At 49.2% G+C, this 20,250-nt stretch overlaps 5 protein-coding genes across 5 annotated transcripts; 2 read left to right on the top strand and 3 right to left on the bottom strand.

Annotated features, from left to right (window-relative positions):
* The first annotated feature begins 1,579 nt into the window (after positions 1-1,579).
* On the top strand, positions 1,580-2,491 carry F4807DRAFT_443128 (uncharacterized protein). Its single transcript, XM_047999531.1, has 2 exons — positions 1,580-1,783; positions 1,862-2,491. Exons 1-2 carry the CDS (start codon positions 1,654-1,656, stop codon positions 2,227-2,229), a joined length of 498 nt encoding a protein of 165 aa, XP_047849904.1. The 5' UTR covers positions 1,580-1,653; the 3' UTR covers positions 2,230-2,491.
* Positions 2,492-4,125: 1,634 nt separating this feature from the next.
* On the bottom strand, positions 4,126-5,866 carry F4807DRAFT_464672 (uncharacterized protein; the record flags this gene model as incomplete). The annotated part of the gene is made up of 3 exons (XM_048002167.1): positions 4,126-4,650; positions 4,709-5,650; positions 5,717-5,866. 3 exons carry the CDS (start codon positions 5,864-5,866, stop codon positions 4,126-4,128), a joined length of 1,617 nt encoding a protein of 538 aa, XP_047849903.1.
* A 2,713-nt stretch (positions 5,867-8,579) lies between these two features.
* Positions 8,580-10,001, bottom strand: F4807DRAFT_443119 (uncharacterized protein). Its single transcript, XM_047999530.1, has one exon. It carries the CDS (start codon positions 9,836-9,838, stop codon positions 9,254-9,256), a length of 585 nt encoding a protein of 194 aa, XP_047849902.1. The 5' UTR covers positions 9,839-10,001; the 3' UTR covers positions 8,580-9,253.
* Positions 10,002-16,151: 6,150 nt separating this feature from the next.
* F4807DRAFT_283382 (uncharacterized protein) lies at positions 16,152-17,240 on the top strand. Its single transcript, XM_047994710.1, has 2 exons — positions 16,152-16,983; positions 17,097-17,240. The coding sequence occupies exon 1, from the start codon at positions 16,255-16,257 to the stop codon at positions 16,795-16,797; it is 543 nt and encodes a 180-aa protein (XP_047849901.1). The 5' UTR covers positions 16,152-16,254; the 3' UTR covers positions 16,798-16,983; positions 17,097-17,240.
* A 119-nt stretch (positions 17,241-17,359) lies between these two features.
* On the bottom strand, positions 17,360-19,793 carry F4807DRAFT_453988 (uncharacterized protein; the record flags this gene model as incomplete). The annotated part of the gene is made up of 3 exons (XM_048000522.1): positions 17,360-17,652; positions 17,708-19,398; positions 19,591-19,793. The coding sequence occupies 3 exons, from the start codon at positions 19,791-19,793 to the stop codon at positions 17,360-17,362; spliced, it is 2,187 nt and encodes a 728-aa protein (XP_047849900.1).
* Positions 19,794-20,250: the final 457 nt, after the last annotated feature.

Below are 20,250 nucleotides of genomic sequence, written 5' to 3'. Positions count from 1 at the left end.
GCGGGCGACGGCGACCCAGCGTAAAACGAGGCTTTCCACACTACACACGTCCGGGCAATGCTCCGATGCCCGGATCTTGGGACCATGTTCTGCATTTTTCTCGATGTACCCACGCAGCCCACGATATGGCTTTATGATCTCGGATGGATATCCGCCAGCAGGGGGCTCTCATTTGATAATTCCAAGTCTGGGACCGGGGGGATGATGAGCAGATTGGCATTTATTACATCCCAGAACCAGCGCCAAGGCTAGGTAACGGCCCGTACGGGCTACCCCTTGGAATAATGCTAGCGTCTTGTCCGTGCGGTAAACCTCATCGGCGATTCTCGAAGAGAAAATCAAAAGGGCATTCTACCAGTACCTTGGTAAACATGAAGCCCTAGCATACAATATTGAGACGAGACGACGCCCTCGATATATAATATTTGGTAAGTTACATATGTTCAATCTACCACCAAGAAGCAAGCTCTTATAGCCTATGCTGTGCCTCTTTCAATTTGAAGATATTCTAAAAGGTATTGTAACCCAATCCCATGTCTATTGTCCACAGTATAATACGTACAACTTTACCCAGGTACCCTTTCTCGAAACAACAAATCCCCGCGTGGATCTCGGTAACCGACGCTAATGTCATTTCAGGGATGACCGGAATACTGAATGCAGTCTAAATACCGTTTTAATTGTGGTCCCCTACCCCGGGTTCTCTCCCCCTTGGGACCCTTAAGTGTGAAAGAACAGTGCTGGACAGCTCAATTTTACGTCCGTGCCTTAATGATCCGTGACTAGGGGGCTCCAGTATCTAGTTCATGCGAGTCTAATACCGGTATCGAAAATCCCACCTAACCGTACTAAGGCATCCGAGCGAGATGGGATTGGAAAGTCCTTGCGTATATCATCGCCCTAAACTAGGTAAAAGTTTGCTGATGTGTGCAAAGCAGTTCGCAGTTCATAAATTATGTATGTATGTCATGTTGAAAGACACGCCGATTATACCCATACTTCCCACCGTTCCCCTTCCCGGTCTTGCGGCTTGACCGCTATCGCCAAAAAGAACATCTCATCTATGGATACATGTCAGCAGCGTAAGCTCTAAGGCTTCGGCTCCAAACCGTCGGGTTAGCTATCTGGCCACGAGCTCTGACAAATCTTCATCGGCAGTTGTCTTTCGTTCGGTGACTATTTCCAGCTAAGGGGTCCTTTTTTTTTGCTTTTCCTTTCCTCCGCTTCGGCGGACTTGCCTCAGTTTTATCTCCCATTCTTCGCACGGAGAGTTTAAAAGAGAAGGGAAAAATTAGTGAGAAATAAGAGCGGAGCCGGGTCAGAGACAGAGCAAGAGATAGCGAGATTACCTAGCATCAACTACGCGTACAATTTTTTTCTTAAGCTTAATGGGTGGGTACACTTTGGCAATATGGTATGGTCGGATCGCCGTTTGGGCCTTTGCTCTTGTGATGGCGGGCTAGCGTAGTCTGCGTAGTGTACTGCAGCCCTGTTCCTTTCCCCCTGTTCCCTCCGCGCTCCGCTCTGCCGTCGCCCGCCTAGTCAGTCAGAATTCTGCGTATGGGAACGGTCACGTTACACGTTGTCTCATAGCTTAACGTCACTCTCAACGACTTTTCCCGGTACCTTGACTACCGTAATGAGGTATGCTCAATGTGGCGGAGGGCCGGAGTAAGTTGCCTTGATACCATCGCACTTGGCTACGGTAGCTATTGGGCTTGCTTTGCCTTAATCCTCTATACTTCGGCCAATTTGGGCCGAAGACCGGGGGGCCGTTATGTAACTTTTCGAAAATCAGTTGTGGTCGATAGTTATTTCATGCGAGGAGAATGGCGGGGACGGGAAAAATAAAGGGATCTACCTAGGGTAGCCATGTACAGCAGACAGGCTCGTTTGCGCAACCCTTTTTTTATCGAACCAGTGAGAATTATCCCAATTTCCCAAGGACGCGGTTCATGGCGCGCTTCGTCGAACGCCATCACACCTCGGCCATGGGGGCAACCCGGTTGTGGTTGGGTACTTGTTATTGCGGTGGGTGGACAATGTTTCCCATTTGTCGGCCCGCCCTTCTCTGATTTCTACGTGAATAAAGGGGCGGTGTCGCTAACAGATACCTGCGCCTACACACACTCCCACTCTTTGCCTCCTAGTGTTGATATGCGCACATCTCCATCTTCGCCTTTTATTCCTAGCATCTACAGAAGATCATGGGAACATCAGATATTCTAGCAATAGCATCATGTCCATCTGACTTAGTCTTTGTCAGCATAAACCTGGAATCTCGCGTCTTCACACTGCTATCTTGATTCATCGGCGTTAACTATTTCCTCTATCTCCGTGGGGGCCAAGACCGGACCAGATACAGATACGTACGAGCCGGCATCCATGATCATGCCATTGTAGATGGCCCTAGACACGTAATGCGGTGCTAGCACTAGCTATGTACCTAGTAAAGGCGGGAAGGGTATGTGCACACAATTAAGGTAACCGGAACAGTTGTATGTACATGCAACCTCTACTATGTACTGCACGTGGTTCATAGCTTTAAACCCTCCCGGAGCGTTAACTGTGCCCAATACTATGTTCCCAGTGCTACGGATATAGTATTAAATGTAATTACCGACATGGTGACCTAGTTGATATTTAGATGAGTCCAGTGTCGTCGAGTTGTTGATTGTCTCGGCCTTCACCTCGTCCCAGTGCGTCATGGAATGGTACTCCTGGATCTAGAATATATCCTAGATAGGCATATAGAAAGAGAATCTGACCCAACCACCAAGAAAACCCACGTGTCGGTATTCCCATAGGATGCCAGGAGGCGGTAAGGCTTCCTTCTAGTGGGCGATCCGGACCTCGTGTTTAGGTTGCGGCGAAGACCCCTAAGACATCTCTGTCTCGCAGTTAAACCCGAAGCACAGGTGTGGAAGAACGGTAGAAGAACCAGCACGTTGTTAGAAGAACGATATTATTAGAAACAGGCGCAGCGCGCTTCTACGAATTTTCCTTTTGTTCTAACTGACTTCCTGTTTTTGTCTCTCTTCCGCGCGGATGGGCTGGCAAAATACTGGCCTCCCTTGCAGCGAACCGTCGAAACTCAACCCGTGCCTCACTTCGCGTGTAATTCTACAATGGTCGGTCCCACTGGACACCTAGGTGGGAAAAAGCAGATCCGACGGCACAGTACAATGGTGATACCTAGCTCTCTTCCTTATATAAACAATGATGCTAAGCCACCCGGTGTTCGAAGGAGAATAGATCAAGTCGGAGACTATCGTCATGATCTTCATTGCATATATTAACGGAAAGCTTGGTAGACACAGAATGAGAAGAAATTCTACGACACATGAGTAACTTGATAGAGACATACTCGGTATCATCTAGATCTCGCAATAATGACATCAAGGATACTCGACCATGTTGAAGTTACTCAACATAGAATCAGTGGCTAGTTATTACAGTAAAACATGACAAATAACTCCTTGCTCCTCATCAGGGATCTATCTCCAGGTTTTCATATGCCCCTTGTTAAAGCCAAGCTCGAAGTCCCATCCCTGTGCCTCAAAAGGTGATCAAAGTTGCCCGCCACCCTACCATTCTCCAATAGTAAATGGTGATGCCTAGACTCAAGAGGATCAAGTGCGTTGAAGACGGTGAAGATACCGAATTTGACATAAAGCAAGCTAGGTAATGACAAACCGACCGTGGAGTCAAAAGGAAGGCCGGAGGAAATTTGAAATATGTACCGTGCCATAGCAATGCATCTCAACGCCTTGATAGAATCACCCATCCAGGACCCCCCGGGTTCCACAAAATCACATAATATGGACCTTGACAAAAATACACCACATAAACCGCCCACCTAGATAGTAAAAATCACATCATTATCCCATTTTTGCCCTTGCGAAGGGTGAATTGGCCCTTTGTAGTAGTGATACGATCCCTCTTTCCAACTCCAAACAATCGCTAAATTATGACTCTGAAGTATCTTCTAGTGACAAGTAAGCAACCGTAAAGCTACAATAGTGATGACTTGAACAGCGGTGATGAAGATCCCGTAGAGACTATCTTAGGAAGAAAGAAAAAAATGAAGTGCCAAGCAAGAGTAGACGAACCGTCCCTTTATGCCTATGGATGGCTGTCGACCACGGGAAGAGCGCCATATACATGATTGCCTCCCTTGGAGAGTAGCTGTTCGCATGCTTGCTTGGCCACTCGCTCGCTTCGACTCTCCCCGGGATCTCTATCGATGCTTCCCCTTGAGGGTAAAGGGTTCGGGTGTTCCATGACACCTTGCATGGCGTTTGGATCTGGAGAATCGGGGTCCGGCTTACAATAATTTTCTAAGATGTAGTTCTCCTGCTCAGAGGAGATTATCCGGCCGTCCTCGCTGTATAGAGGCATATTCGGGGCGACCCAAGGTTGTTTACTACCCGGCCGTTTACTCATCGCCTTTTTGGGTTTTCGGCGAGGTTTCTTGGTAATATCTTCAGGGTCGAACTCCTCGATGCCCAACTCCATCAACCGCTTCAAGATGTGACCGTCTTTCCACTCCCAGGCTTGACAGCCTCCATATTTTTCTTTCATTAGTTTCGCTATATCTGAGTAACGGCGTCGATCTAGTTCCTCGACAGCACGTTTTAGCGCCTCATCCTATTAACTTAGTTAGCTACCTTGGACAGGACTACAAGTAACTTCATCGTATACTTACTTCTTCCTCGGGCCATTCTGCGTATTTTAACACCGCCCGAGTAAGGTTCATCTGGAGCGACTCCTGCCTTCTTTTCCCGTAACGCTCTTCATATTTCTTGGTTATTTCCTCCCATATTCCCTTTCCTTTATCGTTATCCATTTGGCACCTAAGCTCCAGTATATACCGGTCTTTCTCTGGTGCGTCGGGCCTCAATTTGATGTGGCGGCCTGGCACTTTGGAACTTGGGGCCCCATCACCGGACGATGCGAGCTGAGGATCCATGTAATCCGTAGCGCCATTCTTTGAAAGAGCCCGGCTTCCACCCCGTTGTCTCTTTGGAGGTCTTCCTGATCGTCCATTCCTTATCTTAGAAGCCTTTCGTCTATTACCATAGTGCTCATAATTGACGATTACTTGCGGCTGGTGGTGCATCATATGAGGGTATTGATGATGCATGTTATCGATCGGCGTTACCGAAGGAGCTAGATCCCGTGGATCCGGGGAATGGTGTAGAATGGGAATCTGCGACGATGGCGCAGAAAGGGGCATTGTGGTCGATGGGTGCATGGAAAGTGAAGGCCTAACCAACTCCGTGGGCGCTACTGAGAACATTGACGGATGTGACATGTGCGGAGGTAGCTCTTCTGGTGCTTCGGTGCTAGAAACCGTATAATGACCCCACTGATGGAACTGAGGTTCCGAAACCAGTTGGCTATGATCGGGAGAGTGAGATGCCTCTAAACCAGACATCTCTAGAAGGTCAGTGGCAGCATTCATCTGATAATTCGGCCACGGCCGCGAAGTATTCGGTGGGGTGGGCTGCTGGGAGCCCGCCCGGTGCTGATTATATGAATGCATCATTTTCGAGGTCCGTTCATTCATCGAGGGAGACCCAGCAACAGATACAGGTGTAGGAAGCGAAGAATCATACGGTACGGGGTAATTGCTGAACGAGGGGACCTAGATACTCTATGAGTCAATATATTCTCAACGTCGCAAAAGTCTAAGCTAGCACTCTAGACGTACCGAAGCGTAAGTTGTGGGAATATCGTGAGTGTACGCAGAACTGGATGGCGACGGGATAGATCGCCGGTCCTCGGGCATGCTCGAATCTCGGGAGAGACTATGGCGCATCTGGTCCGACCTTGGATGGTGAACGTACACGCTGTCGTCCATTTCAACACTGATAAATAGTTATCGAAAATAGTGCGCAGTTGGCGAATCTGAAAGTGACGAGGGTAGGTTCGTCGTGGGAACTAGGTCCAGTTGTAGGGGTGGGACGTCTCTTATTTGTACATGTGGATCATAAGATGTCCCTCAGAAAGTACGAAGCGTAGAAGCTGTTGAGATCACTTCAACTAAGAGATGGAAAATCTGCCTTTCCTAGGTCCTGGCCAAGCGTGAGGCAATGTCAGGAGACGAAGGGATATTATAGACAGAACCAGAGCCAGAGCCTTGTCCTTTACAGGGAGGTCAATGATGATGAGGTGGGAACTCGACGGCATATGTACGTCGTTCGAGCGTTCCTGAAAGCTAGACTTCGAGTCCCAAGCCGTAGGAATAGCTCCACTAGGTACATTGATAGGCGATGTACAGGAACATGCTACATTGTACTCAAGAGTTACCCACACCTGCATTCGGGGATGTACCTCGAAGATGGACAAGGGTAGAGAAATGACAGAACAAGCCATGAGGGGGGCTTGGTTCTAACCAGTGATAGGGGTGACCCGAGTGCTGAGTGCGGAGACCAGGGTAGCCAGACGCATGAATAGCCGCCGCAACATGTAGAGCTACTGCTACTCATTCCTTGATGGGCAGATTGGTAGACACCCTAGTGTGCCGGATCATCAAGGATGTCGTCGCCGGATTACGTTCATTAAGCGCCAGAAGTAGGGGATACATCGACCCTTGGTAGAGGCCATACCAGAGCAACGGGACGGGGGCTCATCAAGGCTTAGGGAGGGTGACTGGGAAGAAAAAAAGTAGCGGGGTGGTAGAGATGTGGCAGTTTTAGAAGGGCAATGAGCGGGATGGCAGCTATGGCATGGTGAGGAAATACGGGGTTGTAGGGCAGGCATGGCGATGAAAGCAAACGTTTTGGATGAAATTCCCCGTCAATCTCGACAGGAAATCGAGTAATAAGCGAGCGACCTGGGTTGATAGGTACCGTAGACTGAGGCACTGTGCCGATGTATAGCTAGATGGTCGACATCCGTCCGAAGTACCTGACATGTAGCGGACGCAAATTAGGTACGAGGTACATGCCGACCCATGAGAGTTGCATTGGGACTGGCGGATATGACCAGGGTCGACAGACCCAAGGATATGGCATTGAGACTGTATGGAAGAGAATTATCCCTATATTGAGAGAGTCGCATACAATGGCTGACAAACCCAGTTTGCAAGTGACGAAAGCTTGTCTTTGTGGTATTCCTTCAACCAGGTGGTATGTTAATGGCCACGATGACGAAGACGGGCCTCCGTGATGCGATCTCCGTACGCGCAATTGGGAGCACAGGTACTCGAAATTCTCGGTCTACATCGTGTGTAAGTCAAGGACTATGCTTTTGCGCACATAAGATTATGTCTCTTATGGTTGAATAACTTCACATTTAAGGTAGATATGCTAGTTAAGGTAAATATAAAGAGATAGGCGTGGCGAATGAGAAGGATAGACAGTTTTCCGCGCTGATCAGTCCGCTAAGACGTGAATTAGACCGTGCGTTCGTTCCAAGAGAGGCGAAGAAAATGGAATCTCTTCATCGTCGATATCAAACTATCTCGTCCGCGTTTGTAAATTGGCTATTTTGCCCAGTTTGCTTTCTCATTTCCCTTAGCCCGTATTTCGTAGTGGCAGAGAAGTTGAGAAACACAGTTGAAGAATTGAAAAGATGACAGGGTACGGGTCTCAGGCGTTTCCGAACATGTTTCCGCCACGCCGTAGTGATGCACAGAAATTTGATGTGAAGAAAAAAAGAAATGGGCATGTGAAGCTTAGGATAGGTCAGCTTTCGAAGCACGAAGTACCGGGAAGAGTCATTCACGGTTTCTACCTAGGTAGTCACGCCGATAGATTATCTTGAAGATTGTGACCAATGTCTGCAGAAAGAGGATAATGGTTGCCACCCAGGAGGCAGCCGTTTCGAAAATTGAAGACTCATCTTGGTCATTATTCGCTTGAAACCGATGATGCCTCGATGGTTTGTAGCATCGGCACCATCGTTAGGCAGATAATCAGTCTGCCGGGCCGGCCAAGAGACGGCCTAGCGTGTGCAATTCCTTGAATTTGAACATGACGCTCATCGCGAACCGCGCTTGAAACCCCTGATAGGCTGCGGCTCATCGCCACAGAGTTCTTCATACTTCACTTCTAGGCATGAGTTTTGAGCTTCGTAGGAAGCAAATCCCTTTCGGCATCTGAACCGAGCACAGATCTCTGTCCAGTCCTTTTGATCTCGAGACGGTGAAGACCCAGGCAGACAATTGGACTTTTTGCCAATGATCAACGAATATGGGGCGTGGTTTTTCTGGTTCTGGAGATGGAAACGGGACCGGGGTAGAACGGGAGGAGTGAGAGACGATGGATCGTCGAATCAGGTTGAGAATTCGTGGGTGACGAGACCGGGGTGGGAAGGTTGAAAATGGGCTGAGTTGAACGGGGCTTGGGTGCCCCACACGGCCAAGCTGGGAACAGTGTACCGCATGCACGTATTGCTGTATTTGCATCATTAGCTGGGAAGGTACTATGAAGCTAGGTTTGTATTGTGGGATAATACAGGGATAGCATGGACAAAATGGGATACATGCCGATGTATTTAGTAGTTGTGGTGGAGCCCGTCGACTGCCTCGGCCTCCTTTAAATAATAAAGAGCCGGCCAATCGCGGCATCTTGCAAAAAAGATGTATCTCAGGGAGTACCGCAGAATACTAAGGTAGTTCTTGACCCAATTCCCGCAATTGCTATGCCAGTACCTACTTCGAACGGATCTCGTCAAATCAAAAGAACCGCTAGAGTTCACTAACCTGGCCTACCTGCCTACCTTTATTACGTGTACGACATTAGAACCACGGACTGTCCCACAGGCCCACAAACGGGAAAATCGTCCTGGGATACATACCGCCTACTGAGATCCGCTAGATAAACTATTCATCTCAGTTTTCAGCCTAATGAACTATGTATAAGGTTAGAGTTGTTAGCAAGCCAACGCTCATCCTATAACCGCTATAAATTGGGATATTCTTCTTTTTGGCTATCTTCTCCATACATTATACTATCTCCGTTCCTATACTTAGAAGACAGATCAAATATGCGGTATGTCAGATGGGCAATTCGCAACTTCCGACCATACCATATCTCGCATTGCGTGACAAGAGGAAGAAAAGAGAAAAAAACAAGGCGGGGATTGGGGTCTAAAACCGTCGGGTACTTTTTTATTTCTGGTCGGGTCTCGGGTCGCAATTATTAAGACTAAGCCCCCAAATGGTAGGTTAAGACAAAATTGACCAGGTCTCTTGAAAAGTCGGGAGTGTGATAGTCGGTTATCCCGCATGGCAACTCGGCGACTATCTGCCTGCCAATGAACCCTCGGACGGACGGTGATACGATCCAGATGTGGGCGAACTATCCCTCCGGCTCCCGCTTAGAGCCGAAGACATTTGTACAAATTGTGCGTTCGAGGTAGCGGATAGGTAGAAGAGAGGTCCTAGACGATGTGCTGTCCGACCCGACCGTACGGGACGATATATTATATGATGCGTTACGATCCTCCTGGACTGCTGGGATGAAGGTCTTTGCCGTCTTACTCGACCGGCTCTGCACGAAGCGTCGCGCAAGACCCCAAAGGAGAAGCGGATGGCTTGACGGTGCAGGAAGATGTTAAGAGATTGCGACATGCCGACGGGACATCGATCAAATGACGGGAAGCCGGAGGAGACGGATGAGAGGGCCCACTCATGCGTCTCAAACCGATTTGTATGCGACTTTGTATGGACATCAGAAGCGTACATAAGTACAGTGCGAACAAGAAGGGGGTTAAAAAGCTGCAAGTATTGCGGTATCATGGTACAGGCGGGGGTGGAAAAGCGGATCATGGATGTTGCAGCACAGCGCTTAGCGCCTAGGACGGTGGCACTGCACATTGACCACATTGACCACGAGTTCTTAGTGGCTGATTTAGGAACTAGCCCGTACCAGGATCATTCGTTACCGTCCAGTCGGTAACCAATCACACCTAGCCACACCTGTGACATCGAAGACGAAGTAGCCTCAGCACCACATTGGAGCCTATACTTACCTATACTTGCCTTCTCATATCTTCTAATTGTCTGAAGGGTGCGTGTGACGCTGACTGGAACCAGATTTTGAACTTTTATGCACGTGAGACAATAGTAAGTGTATTCTATAATATGCCGCCCGCGTTGATTAAAGGACGATTGCCAAGAATCGTGCCTCATCGAACGATTATGTGAGCCTTGAAGCCTTGAGCCTTGAACTCGAATAAGTTCCTAAAAGTCCCTCGGCCCGTGATATCTTCGAGAACTAGCGGTAAGCGGCTTGTGCGTTGCGTCAGCACTCTAAATGAAGGTTGAAGTGGTTGAGGTGCCCCCAAGCTTCGGCATATGTTTACTAGGTGTTACATAGTATCTACAAATAGCAAGCACGACATATCCATGGATCTGGTCTCCTCTCCTCCCTTCGTGCCTATACGATAGGGCTGAGCTCTCATGTGAGTTCTATATTCGGACCGTACCGCGGACGGTCGGGGGGTGAATCGGTTTATACAACCCCGAGAAAGGATAGATATATATGCGGTTGCATTAGAACCTTGGCACTTATCGGATTAGGCTGAGTATATTTAGGAAACCTATCAAGGGATGAAGATCTCCGAGGCAGCAGTGCTATACGAGATAGAATCTGACTGGATATATCACTTGACAATTAAGTCCTTGAGTCTTTTTTACACACCCTCCTCTCTCCCCTTGCAACTAGTCCTACCCGTGATTATCACATCGCCATCCGCGCGCTTGTTTAGAAAGTAGTCCGTTTTAGTCGCGATCTAAACCTCTAGAACGTGTTGGGAGCTGCTCAGTAAGCGATCTTAGCTGAAATAGTTAGAGCCAACAAGTCTAAATAAACGCCGCTCCACCGTTTGTAGCCAACAAATTCTTACAAAAATCTTTTAGGGCGAAAAGGTAAGTACCTTAACAAGGGCACACGGTGCACTAGGGGTTTCTAGTCTAAGTCAACTTGTATCGAATAACGAGGATCAGATCCCGATTGCAAACCCCCTTGAACAGGTCTGTACTCCCGGGCACATCCAAAACCACCTGGGCAGCCTCGGCCACGGACCCGGGGCTTTGGATATCACTCCATGCAGAGATTGCCAACTCTGGGATCTGCCAAACGGGCAGGCGGTTCACCAATTGGCACCCTTCACTGTGACGTCGGACAACCATTTACCTACCAAATGCTACCAAAATAATGCACATAAGCGCCACGCTCGTGCTTCGCTATGCAGTTGGTCATCGTGGGCCCTACGTTTGTATATTTTCCCCATGGGTTACAACTAGATACGCGGTTGAGCGTCGATTTTGACGCGATTCACCAGGGATACATGGTCCATGTCAGTTAAGGAAAACGAGCTTAATTTTATTACATGTTTCCCATTTTTAACTCCCCAATCGATCTCGTGGCAAAATGTACCGACTACTCCAACAGCCACCGGGGAACCACGGGTATGATGTCGGTAATTAGGTAGGCTTTCGTAGCCGTCTATCATCATAGCGTCCCGCTGGAGTTGGGTTTAGGGGTTCGCCTCGAGGCAAGTGTGTCATCTAGGTAACACGACGAGAAGCAAAAGTAAACATTCTCATACTCTGCAGCCGAGGAGGATCAACTTCCTGCCTTGTTCATATTTCGTAGGCAAGGAGAGGCACACTTCTAGCCTCTATCCCGAACAGCATTAATTAAAAGCGCATTGACACGGGGTGGTTCGTTTACAGGGAGGCAATTCTTATGGGCCCCCCTTAACAGCAGGCAGGTAGGTACCCCATCCAGGAGCCCACCGGCTACCTAATTAAGACTCAGGGGTTACCAGCGCCACGACTCAGAGCCCGATATCCTTGCCGTCATTTCGAATAGCAGCTTCCCCTAGTATAGGTATCAATCTAATCGATGCAGTACTAGCAAAGACATCTCGGCCGGTAATTTCCCTTGCAATACTTCCGTAGATACATCTTCAATGAAGAGGACGCTTTCGGCAGGTCAGAACACCGTAGGATGACCAACATGGCCATATGGATTCCCTATGCAATTAATACCCGCTGGTGATATGGCATGTTTATCGTGAGGCTGAACGTAGATCACCCTAGCTGGTTACTGCCGGCCACGTGCTAACCCACAAGCTCATGAATCCTGTCATCTTCATCATCCTCCAGATGAAGTGGGTATTTCGTTTTGTTGATACTCGATCTAGAGAGATAGAGACAGGGAGCTATGAGTTTGCTGTCACCATTTACCTATTCACCGTCTGTATGAGATTCCCTGGCGAGTTTAGCCTGATTCATCCGTTTACGGTGAGGGTTTTTAAACGATTACGAAGCTTCACCCTTGCCGATACCTGCAAGTCTGGGGTTTTCCCTTCCATCCTACGGGCTCGCTTCGGCAGTGTCCCCAAGTATCCTCATAATCTACCAAGCTTGATTCCGCCCGGACCGAAGTACTAGAAATCCAGTGAAGCTACTTGATCACTTCCCCCTTTTAAGAGTAGTCCCTGTCTACATAATGGCTTGGATTAGGCATATGGCGTTTATCGTAGATCGGAAATGACTCGAGAGGCCTAGGGGAGACATGGTTGAATGACTCATTCGGCATTTCCATCTTTTCGACTTCTTATGGGAGCCTAGACTGCAAGTCAATGTCTTTATCCGCGGCGTAGCAAGGGATCTCCTCAGGGTACTTGGAGAATACCAAGCAGCAGACACAATATACCAAATCTTAACGTTACGCTTTGAGCCGGTGCATTTTCGCCTCCATCTGCATATTATCACACACCGATGATTAGAAGCTCTTTGATATACAGCATGTGCGTCATTCGGATTGGTCGCCACTCCTTCGGTAACGCTGGCTGACACTATACCCGGTCCATTGGCCAGCCCTATGATCTGGGCGGTATGGGTGGTGAAAGTATACGGTACCAACACATATCCCGAGGGAGAGGAGGATCTTGATGTTGGTTGCTGCTCTTCAAAGGCTACATAGGGCTTTGAGTACTGTCCAATCCCAAACGTGGGTCTTTTGGATTCTATAATAATAGCCCCCAAGACTTCCAGCCCATCCGCGCCGCAGAAAAGTCTGGGCGAGGAAGCGCTAGAACAAGGAACAGAAGCTAAAGGCCGATCAAAATCCGACGCCGGAAGGAAGAGGGTTAAGGAGATAGTGTAGCTAGAAAGAGAGCTACGGTATTCAGGGTATTGTAATTGCTCAACACCGGGGTAGGGTGGGACTTTGGGTACTGGAGATGTCGACTATTTGGCCGGAAGCGTGCGAGAATGCAACGTCGGCCACCGCCAACGCCTCTTCCCTAACCGAGTCGAGCTATCCGATTAATAATAATTGGGTAGGATTGTATTTTTCTTGCTGTACAACAAGATGCTGGGTCCATTTACCTGGCTCAAGAGACAGGTATTTGGAAATCGAAGCCTTTTGGCGAATCCGAAAGAAGAAAGAGAAGTGGAAGTTTCGAAAGTGCAAAATCAGCCTGACCAGCCCAGCACCGCCGCAGCGGTGCAGGCTTTGGCCCCCATTGTTCGAGACAGCGCTTATCCGGCAGTGAGAGCGTGTCGTCTTTCCTCGACCGCAATTTGTCGCTGATCTGCGGTCGCCTGCCTGCCTGCCTCGCTCATGCGACCCAAATGCCGGCCGTCCTCCGCTTGCGTTTCGAACTCGAACGAACTTAGCCACACGGCCGAATCGCTAGGTCCGGGTCGAGCCAGACGTGGCATAGTCTGCTAAGTTACAAATCCAAGGCCCGAGACCAGACTCCTAGGTCCGGAGGGCCAAGGACAAAATGGAAGCGTGGGGAGGAAAGCTTCTGTAGCACTGGACGGATTGTTTCGGCGACCCTTTACCGAGATCGTCGCCCAGTCCGAATGAGCGCCATTTACATCACCACTGGGGGCGCCACCCACCCTTTTTGGGGCCGTTTGGAGCCGTTTTGATTCGTTTCGAATTTTTACATATACACTTTCGGTACGGATTGACAGGGACATTACTCGAAAAGACATCGTACTCAGGCTCTTGACGGTGACCCCGAAATGAAGTCATCGTCAGTTGCAGCTTAGATGGGAGCGAAGAAGGAAAGAGACGACGAAGGTCACTGTGACGGCCAAGCGACAGTACTGCGCAATCTCCTGCTGCAGCAACAGCTGCCTATGCCGGCCTATGTAAGCAACTCTTAGTTTGGTCATCTTACCTGTCCTTCTCGTCCCAATACCATGGAAAACGGATCAGATAGTCCATGTGCTCTCTCGCTGAGTCGTGTTCTTGGCAATGATTCATCGCGACTCTCCAATGCTTCACCGGTGCTTACTCCAGACTGAATATTGGTATTATTGAATATTGTTAGATGATATCCTTTCCGACGACCCATGGCGAGCGCTTACCTCGTGGTAGGCTTACGTCGATGGACTCGCTTAAGTTAGATGCCTGCTCCAACGTCGCCTCAGGGCTCACCAGTGTTACACAAAGCACGAGGCAATCTTTCACGGTTGCATTCCGTGCCTTGTAACTACCAGGGAGTAGTCTTCCTGTTCCATGGTTGATATCTGGTATTGGGATACCTTACAACCCTACAGCCAAAAGCTTATGTTCCTATTGGGTTTCCCGCATGATAAAGGATTCGAGTCGTCAATTCATTACAACCTCACCATGTATGCAAGACACCTGCATATCAGAGAACCAAACCCGAAAAATAGACTGAACAGGCCCATGGTAGGGTAGCACTATGACAAGCAGCTGGTTTCACGTTGCAACTCGCTTTCCCCAGCCAACTCGATCGTGTCGTAGGTTTTTCTTTCCTGAAACAGATGAGATCTGGAACTTGATCACGCAACCACCATGTACGGGATCTCATTTACCGGCTACCACAAGGGCATGGCTAGAAGCGGCGTAGTCGAGCATCGCTGATCCTGACATTACACGATTACCAAGATGTCGCTCAGGGAATAACCCGGAGGTGTGGACAGGTACAGCAGCTTCTGCTCTTGATCGCGAAAACATATTTCCCAAAGGGTATTAGACGTCTTATCTCCGCAGGCTTGCTTCGGGCCAAGCCATCGTGCTCCGTGGGACCCGGAGGTGAGCACACGTTTGTGCAAGTCACTGCTCCGACGATGACCGAACCTTCCTCTCCTTGGCGTCTTGGCCGACTGCGAAGGAGTCAGACATTCGTAGCACCGACTCCTCCGGAATCTCAAGGTAGAGCGTCAAGGTAGATTTGGGCGACCTTTCCGCTGACGGAACGATCAAAAGAGTCCTTGGCAGGTGTCGTGCCGCGGGTCTGCGGCGCCGCGCCATACCAGAAAGCAGCTGGTCTCACCGATCTACGTCTATCTCGAAAACTCGTCCCGAAGACGCAGGAACAGAAGTCTTGGATCTCCCAACAAGGCGCGATCACACTAGCCCTACGCTCTACGCGTCCTATACCCTATACGCTATACCCTTTACTTCCTACCGATTGGGGGAGTTAGTGATCTAGCACCACGATAATAGCTTGTGCCGTTCACGAGGCTGTCGAATCCCATGCTTCAAGCTTTGGGGGCGGAATTGGAGGTGCTGATCAACCAGCTTCTATGTGGCTTCTCCGATCCTTCTGCCGGGACCTTCCTAAGTATTAAGAGATCGGAGGACGTCACACTGCATCGTATCACATCAGCAACAGCTTGCTGCATGCCAGTTTTCTGAGACCGACTTAGAAGAGATAGGATGACTACGATGGTAAATGTGTTAGTCGTAGCTAGCTAGCTGGTAGCGATACATCCCCATCCATCTCGCGCTAAAACACATCATGCGGGAAAATAAGAAAGACGAATGCTTGTTGACCACGAGCCAACAACAGCTTACCAAAAAAAGAAACCTGCGAGGGGTCCTCCAAGCTCTAGAGAGTAGCGACAGCTTCCAACGCAGCAGCTCTTAGCGAACCGGACCACGCCGGAGATAGGGTGCGCGCGCAGCTCAGCAATTCTCGTCCGCGCCGTCGCTCTGCAGATTCTTAGATATAATGCCACGCGACATACGTACGTAACTCGTAGGTTGCAATCCGGGCCAGCCACGCGCAGTTCTGAAACACGCCTGTCCATCTACCTGAGGATGACGATCCCACCCTTCGTCAACGTTCCTCCCACACACATACACACATTCGTCGACGTTCACGTTCCGATTCGGGCAGGCCAGTTATTATGGTGGTCGTTACCTCGTGCCCCCCCAGGCCCAGCACCGAGTGTAGTTACACCGCCCTCGAAAAAAAAAAAAAAAAAAAAAAAAACCAAGAAAGCCTATTTCACCTATGGAGAATTCCGCATCCCACCGTAACCACACCGGGCCCAAAGACATTGCAAGATGGTGTCCAGAGTCGGTTGACGGGCATGGAAGGTGCCGAGCTGAATTATTCCTGTTGCTATTTCTAGCATATGTCGTCGATATCACACTCTGCTTCTCTGTCAAGCATCGGTCGGAACCAATACAGTGTCACCCGACCTCGATCCTCGCCCGGTACTTCAGCAGAGAAAAACAGAAGCTTCGTGTCCGTGGTAGCGAAGCTGACGCGCGCGTAATTAAAGTCACATGGCATATATACACCATATCCTTTATATACGTTATGGTGCTCGGCCCGAGAGCTAGCGCCACCGGAAACCCCTTAACCGTTCAGCTACAGCCTCGTTGGATCTATTCCAAAGCAAAATGTCCTTTCAAGAGTATCGTAGGATCCAGCTACTTCGCAGAGAACTGCCAATCCATTACCTCTGACTACTCCGAGCACCCCATCACGATGCATAGGACTGGAATCGGTTCAGGGAATATCGGTATCTTGACAGCCATTCTCTGTTAAACTTCCAAAGTTGAACACATCCAGTTCTTATGAGTTCAATTCAGTTAAGGAAGTGCAAATATGTTGAACAATTTCAATTTCGTGCTCTGCTCCGAATAAATGCTGACTATGTGAATAGACCACCGTGAGACAAATATATAAGTTATATCACATGTAAACAATCCGCTTGAACCCCGTTCGCACCTGGTATAGTCCTCCCCTTTTTACAATACCATGCGCAAGCAAAGGGGTATTAGGCCATCTTTGGTCATTTCTCCTCAATCATACCTAATCAATCTATGCTGAAGCGCAATCTTCAGCATCGAACGTAATTAAAACCCACTCCAGGTGGCGGGTGAAAAGAACAATCCTTCGCGTCTAAACCTTACGCAAGTCATGTTCTCGGTGCGTCGTTGAATCCCAATGCTCATATGCTCGTGCCCCTCGCCCCTTTAATAATCATGCCCGAGTCTTTTGAACAAAACCCCCTTTTCTTTCGAACTTCGATGTCTTAACTTGATTCGCCGTGCTGTTGGTCGTTGAAGGTTTCCCGTTCTTCATATCGGTATCCGGAAGGTAGGCCCTACATGCCTTCCAGAGGTTGGGCATATGTGTAGTTGAAATCTAACAACCCGTCAAGCATCCAGTGTTGGGGATCAAAGAAGTCGTAGTTAGCATCGCTGCTATAGCCAATGCCGATCATGCTATTGGCACCGGCGTTCAGACCGTGGCTTGCCGTTGGCGTTATGCCACCATTACTAGTCGCCATCGTCGTCAAATTCGCGAGATTGTTATGAGGCAAGAGTGTGCTATCCATGTGAGTAGAAGACGCTGAAGACTCATTACCTGAGTCCGGGTTAGTTGGCTGCTTGAGAGCTACTCGCCCATGAATTAGTGTGGTATATATGGAATTTTAAGGAAAACGACTTACCGTCAAGCGTGCCACGACCCTGGGCCTGGTACTCCTCCCTCCAGCGCCAAATAGAGTCGAATACAAGGCTCATACTATGCCTACACCGTACCTTTAATTGCAAACTGTCGTCGATGAGAACGGAGTTGTCGTCTTCGTGGAATGAGGTGTTATTTTTATTGTCGATGCGAGCGCCGTTCCACATCTGAACCATGAGCTCCGCTAACCGCCATTGCAGGTCATTGTCCAACACGCTTGTTGAACGTATCGCCTGGATGGTCTTGTGAAATAGTGTCCGTCCCCTCTCGAACTCTATCGTCTTGGAGAAGAACGACCTCATCAGCTTCAACAAAGCAAACCCAGCAGCGACGAGCATCTGTTGGATGTAGTTAGTGGCATACAACAATATGTGCTGGTTACTTTCTAGAAATAGAAGGTCTAGAAAGCTGGTAATGGCTCGCCATAGGCCCATGAGATCATCCATATAACCGGGAGTGCTGCTAGAGTCAAAGAATCCGGCGAGGCGAAGGTGGACATTGGCAGCTGTCAAATGAATCTCCACGATAGGCGTTAGACGTTGGGAAAGGATCGACGCCTGCAATTCTTGGAAGTCTCGACGATACACCCGCATCAGCATTGCTCTATGCTCATCGCCGGCTACACCCCTCGGATCGCTCGCATTACTGTACATTTCTTTTGAGACCTTATCACAGAATCTCTCTATCCTTAACCTAGCCTCGAGTTCAGGCGATAACGTGAAAGGTCCATCTTCACCGGGGCGGATGGCAAGCGTCCAGTCATAGAGCGTGGTGGCGGGCTGGCCATAACCCGTTCCTATCGATTGAGCAACAATGTTGCATACGGCCCAGGTGGTTACTCGATCGTGTAGCTGATCCTTGTTGAGCTCAACAGAGACGCGCGAAAAGTCCTGCGTATGATTAGGCCGGTGTAAACCAATACCGGTGGCGGCTTTCATCATTACGCCGCATAATATATGTGTCGGGTCCGCCGTAGTCGTACTTGTCGGCAGGGGCCAAGTACATAGCAAGCAAAGAGCCTTGACGACGAAGTAACTGTTGGGCACATCGCCTACGGTGCCCCATAGCAGCCTGTTGAGAGGACCGCTCGATAGTTCGTGTAAGATACTAGGCTTAGGGGGGTACCGCCGGGAGGCGATAGCAATAATGGTCCAGAAGAGCAATGCATGTTGTTGATAGTAAAGGTCAGGTGACTGATGCTCGTTCAGGAAAGGGAGGAATGGATGGTAACATGTGAAGAATTCCTGAAATAAACCATGGACATCCTGCTCGGTCAGCCGCACAGTCTCAAGCTCATAGGCATAATGGGTTGCGGCCAAGCTATACGACCCTCCTCGCTTGAGAGTCAGAAGGGAAGTGACAGCCTCATCGGATCCCATGAGCGAAGGATTTCGGGTATGCGAATACGCACTATTTGCGACGGGGGATTGCAATTGCGATTGCAGGTCTTCGTCGTCGTCTATTACAAAACCCTGCGCCTTTGCTTGCGCTATCTTACGTCGTAGGCGATCGATCTCCTTTTCCATCTCTGCATGTTTTGACCGCTTGCCGATGCGCTTGAAATTGGACTCGATCTTGCACTCGAGCTTTAGACGATTACACCTCGAACAACTGTGAAATGGTTCTTGGACAACATCGCACCTCAGTTTCTGCTGCCTACATTCGTTACATGCTCTGTCGAGATGACCCCATTAGCTAATTGCTTTATATGAGAAATATTTTATATATATCTCTTGATATGGTACAGCATCCAAATAGATACCACCGTATGAATATATATAAATGTTGACCTTACACCTTGGTAGGTGAACAGATAGCAAAAGTATTATGAGTAAGATGGGGTTAATTGATGCTTTGTTGACGTACCGCTTAACGCCAGGCTGTCTCTTCTTTTCGGGTTCTGCTAAAGAGTGGTCTTCGTCGCCGATAACGCTTCCTGGACTGCTGTCGACTCCAAGCCCTCCTTCGCTGCGTTTTCGCTTCATGGAGCCATGGCGATGTACGCTCACGGGGCTGGTTGGGCTCGTTGACGGGGCCGAAACGGCGCCGACGACTGTGTGACCATCCATGCACCTTGGAACCGTGGATTGACAAATTATATCAAGCGGATCTAAGATGACAGATGTGACGAACCGTGGGATGATTTGTTTGAGGTAATTACTTCACTCCGTAGAGCTCCGTACGCCGCTATGCCGTTGCGCCGCTATACCGGCCGAGGCTGAGATTTGCTTGCTCAGCTTTGGGTCTTGCGTCGAGTCCAAGACCGATCACGGAATTGAACAATTGGAGGAGGGGGAGCTTGGACTAATAGGCGATAAGGAAGGATAATGAGTTAAGGAAATTTTTGGTGGGAGGGAAAAAAAAGGCGGCTCAGTGCTTTAGGTGCTTAGGTGCGCAATGCTCACCTGGCAGGAACCTGGGCACCTCTTTCTCAATGGAAAAATTTGTACTTTTGCCGCTAACTCAGTTAACCTTCTTTAACGCGGGGTCCACGGGTGGCGGGCGACGCGTGGGAAGTGGATCAAC

Source organism: Annulohypoxylon truncatum (genome assembly GCF_022578515.1).
Source record: "Annulohypoxylon truncatum strain CBS 140777 unplaced genomic scaffold F4807scaffold_43, whole genome shotgun sequence".
In the NCBI taxonomy this organism is placed as follows: Eukaryota; Fungi; Ascomycota; class Sordariomycetes; order Xylariales; family Hypoxylaceae; genus Annulohypoxylon; species Annulohypoxylon truncatum.
The sequence above is the reverse complement of the archived record's forward strand: the minus strand, read 5'-3'. Positions and strand labels throughout refer to the sequence as shown.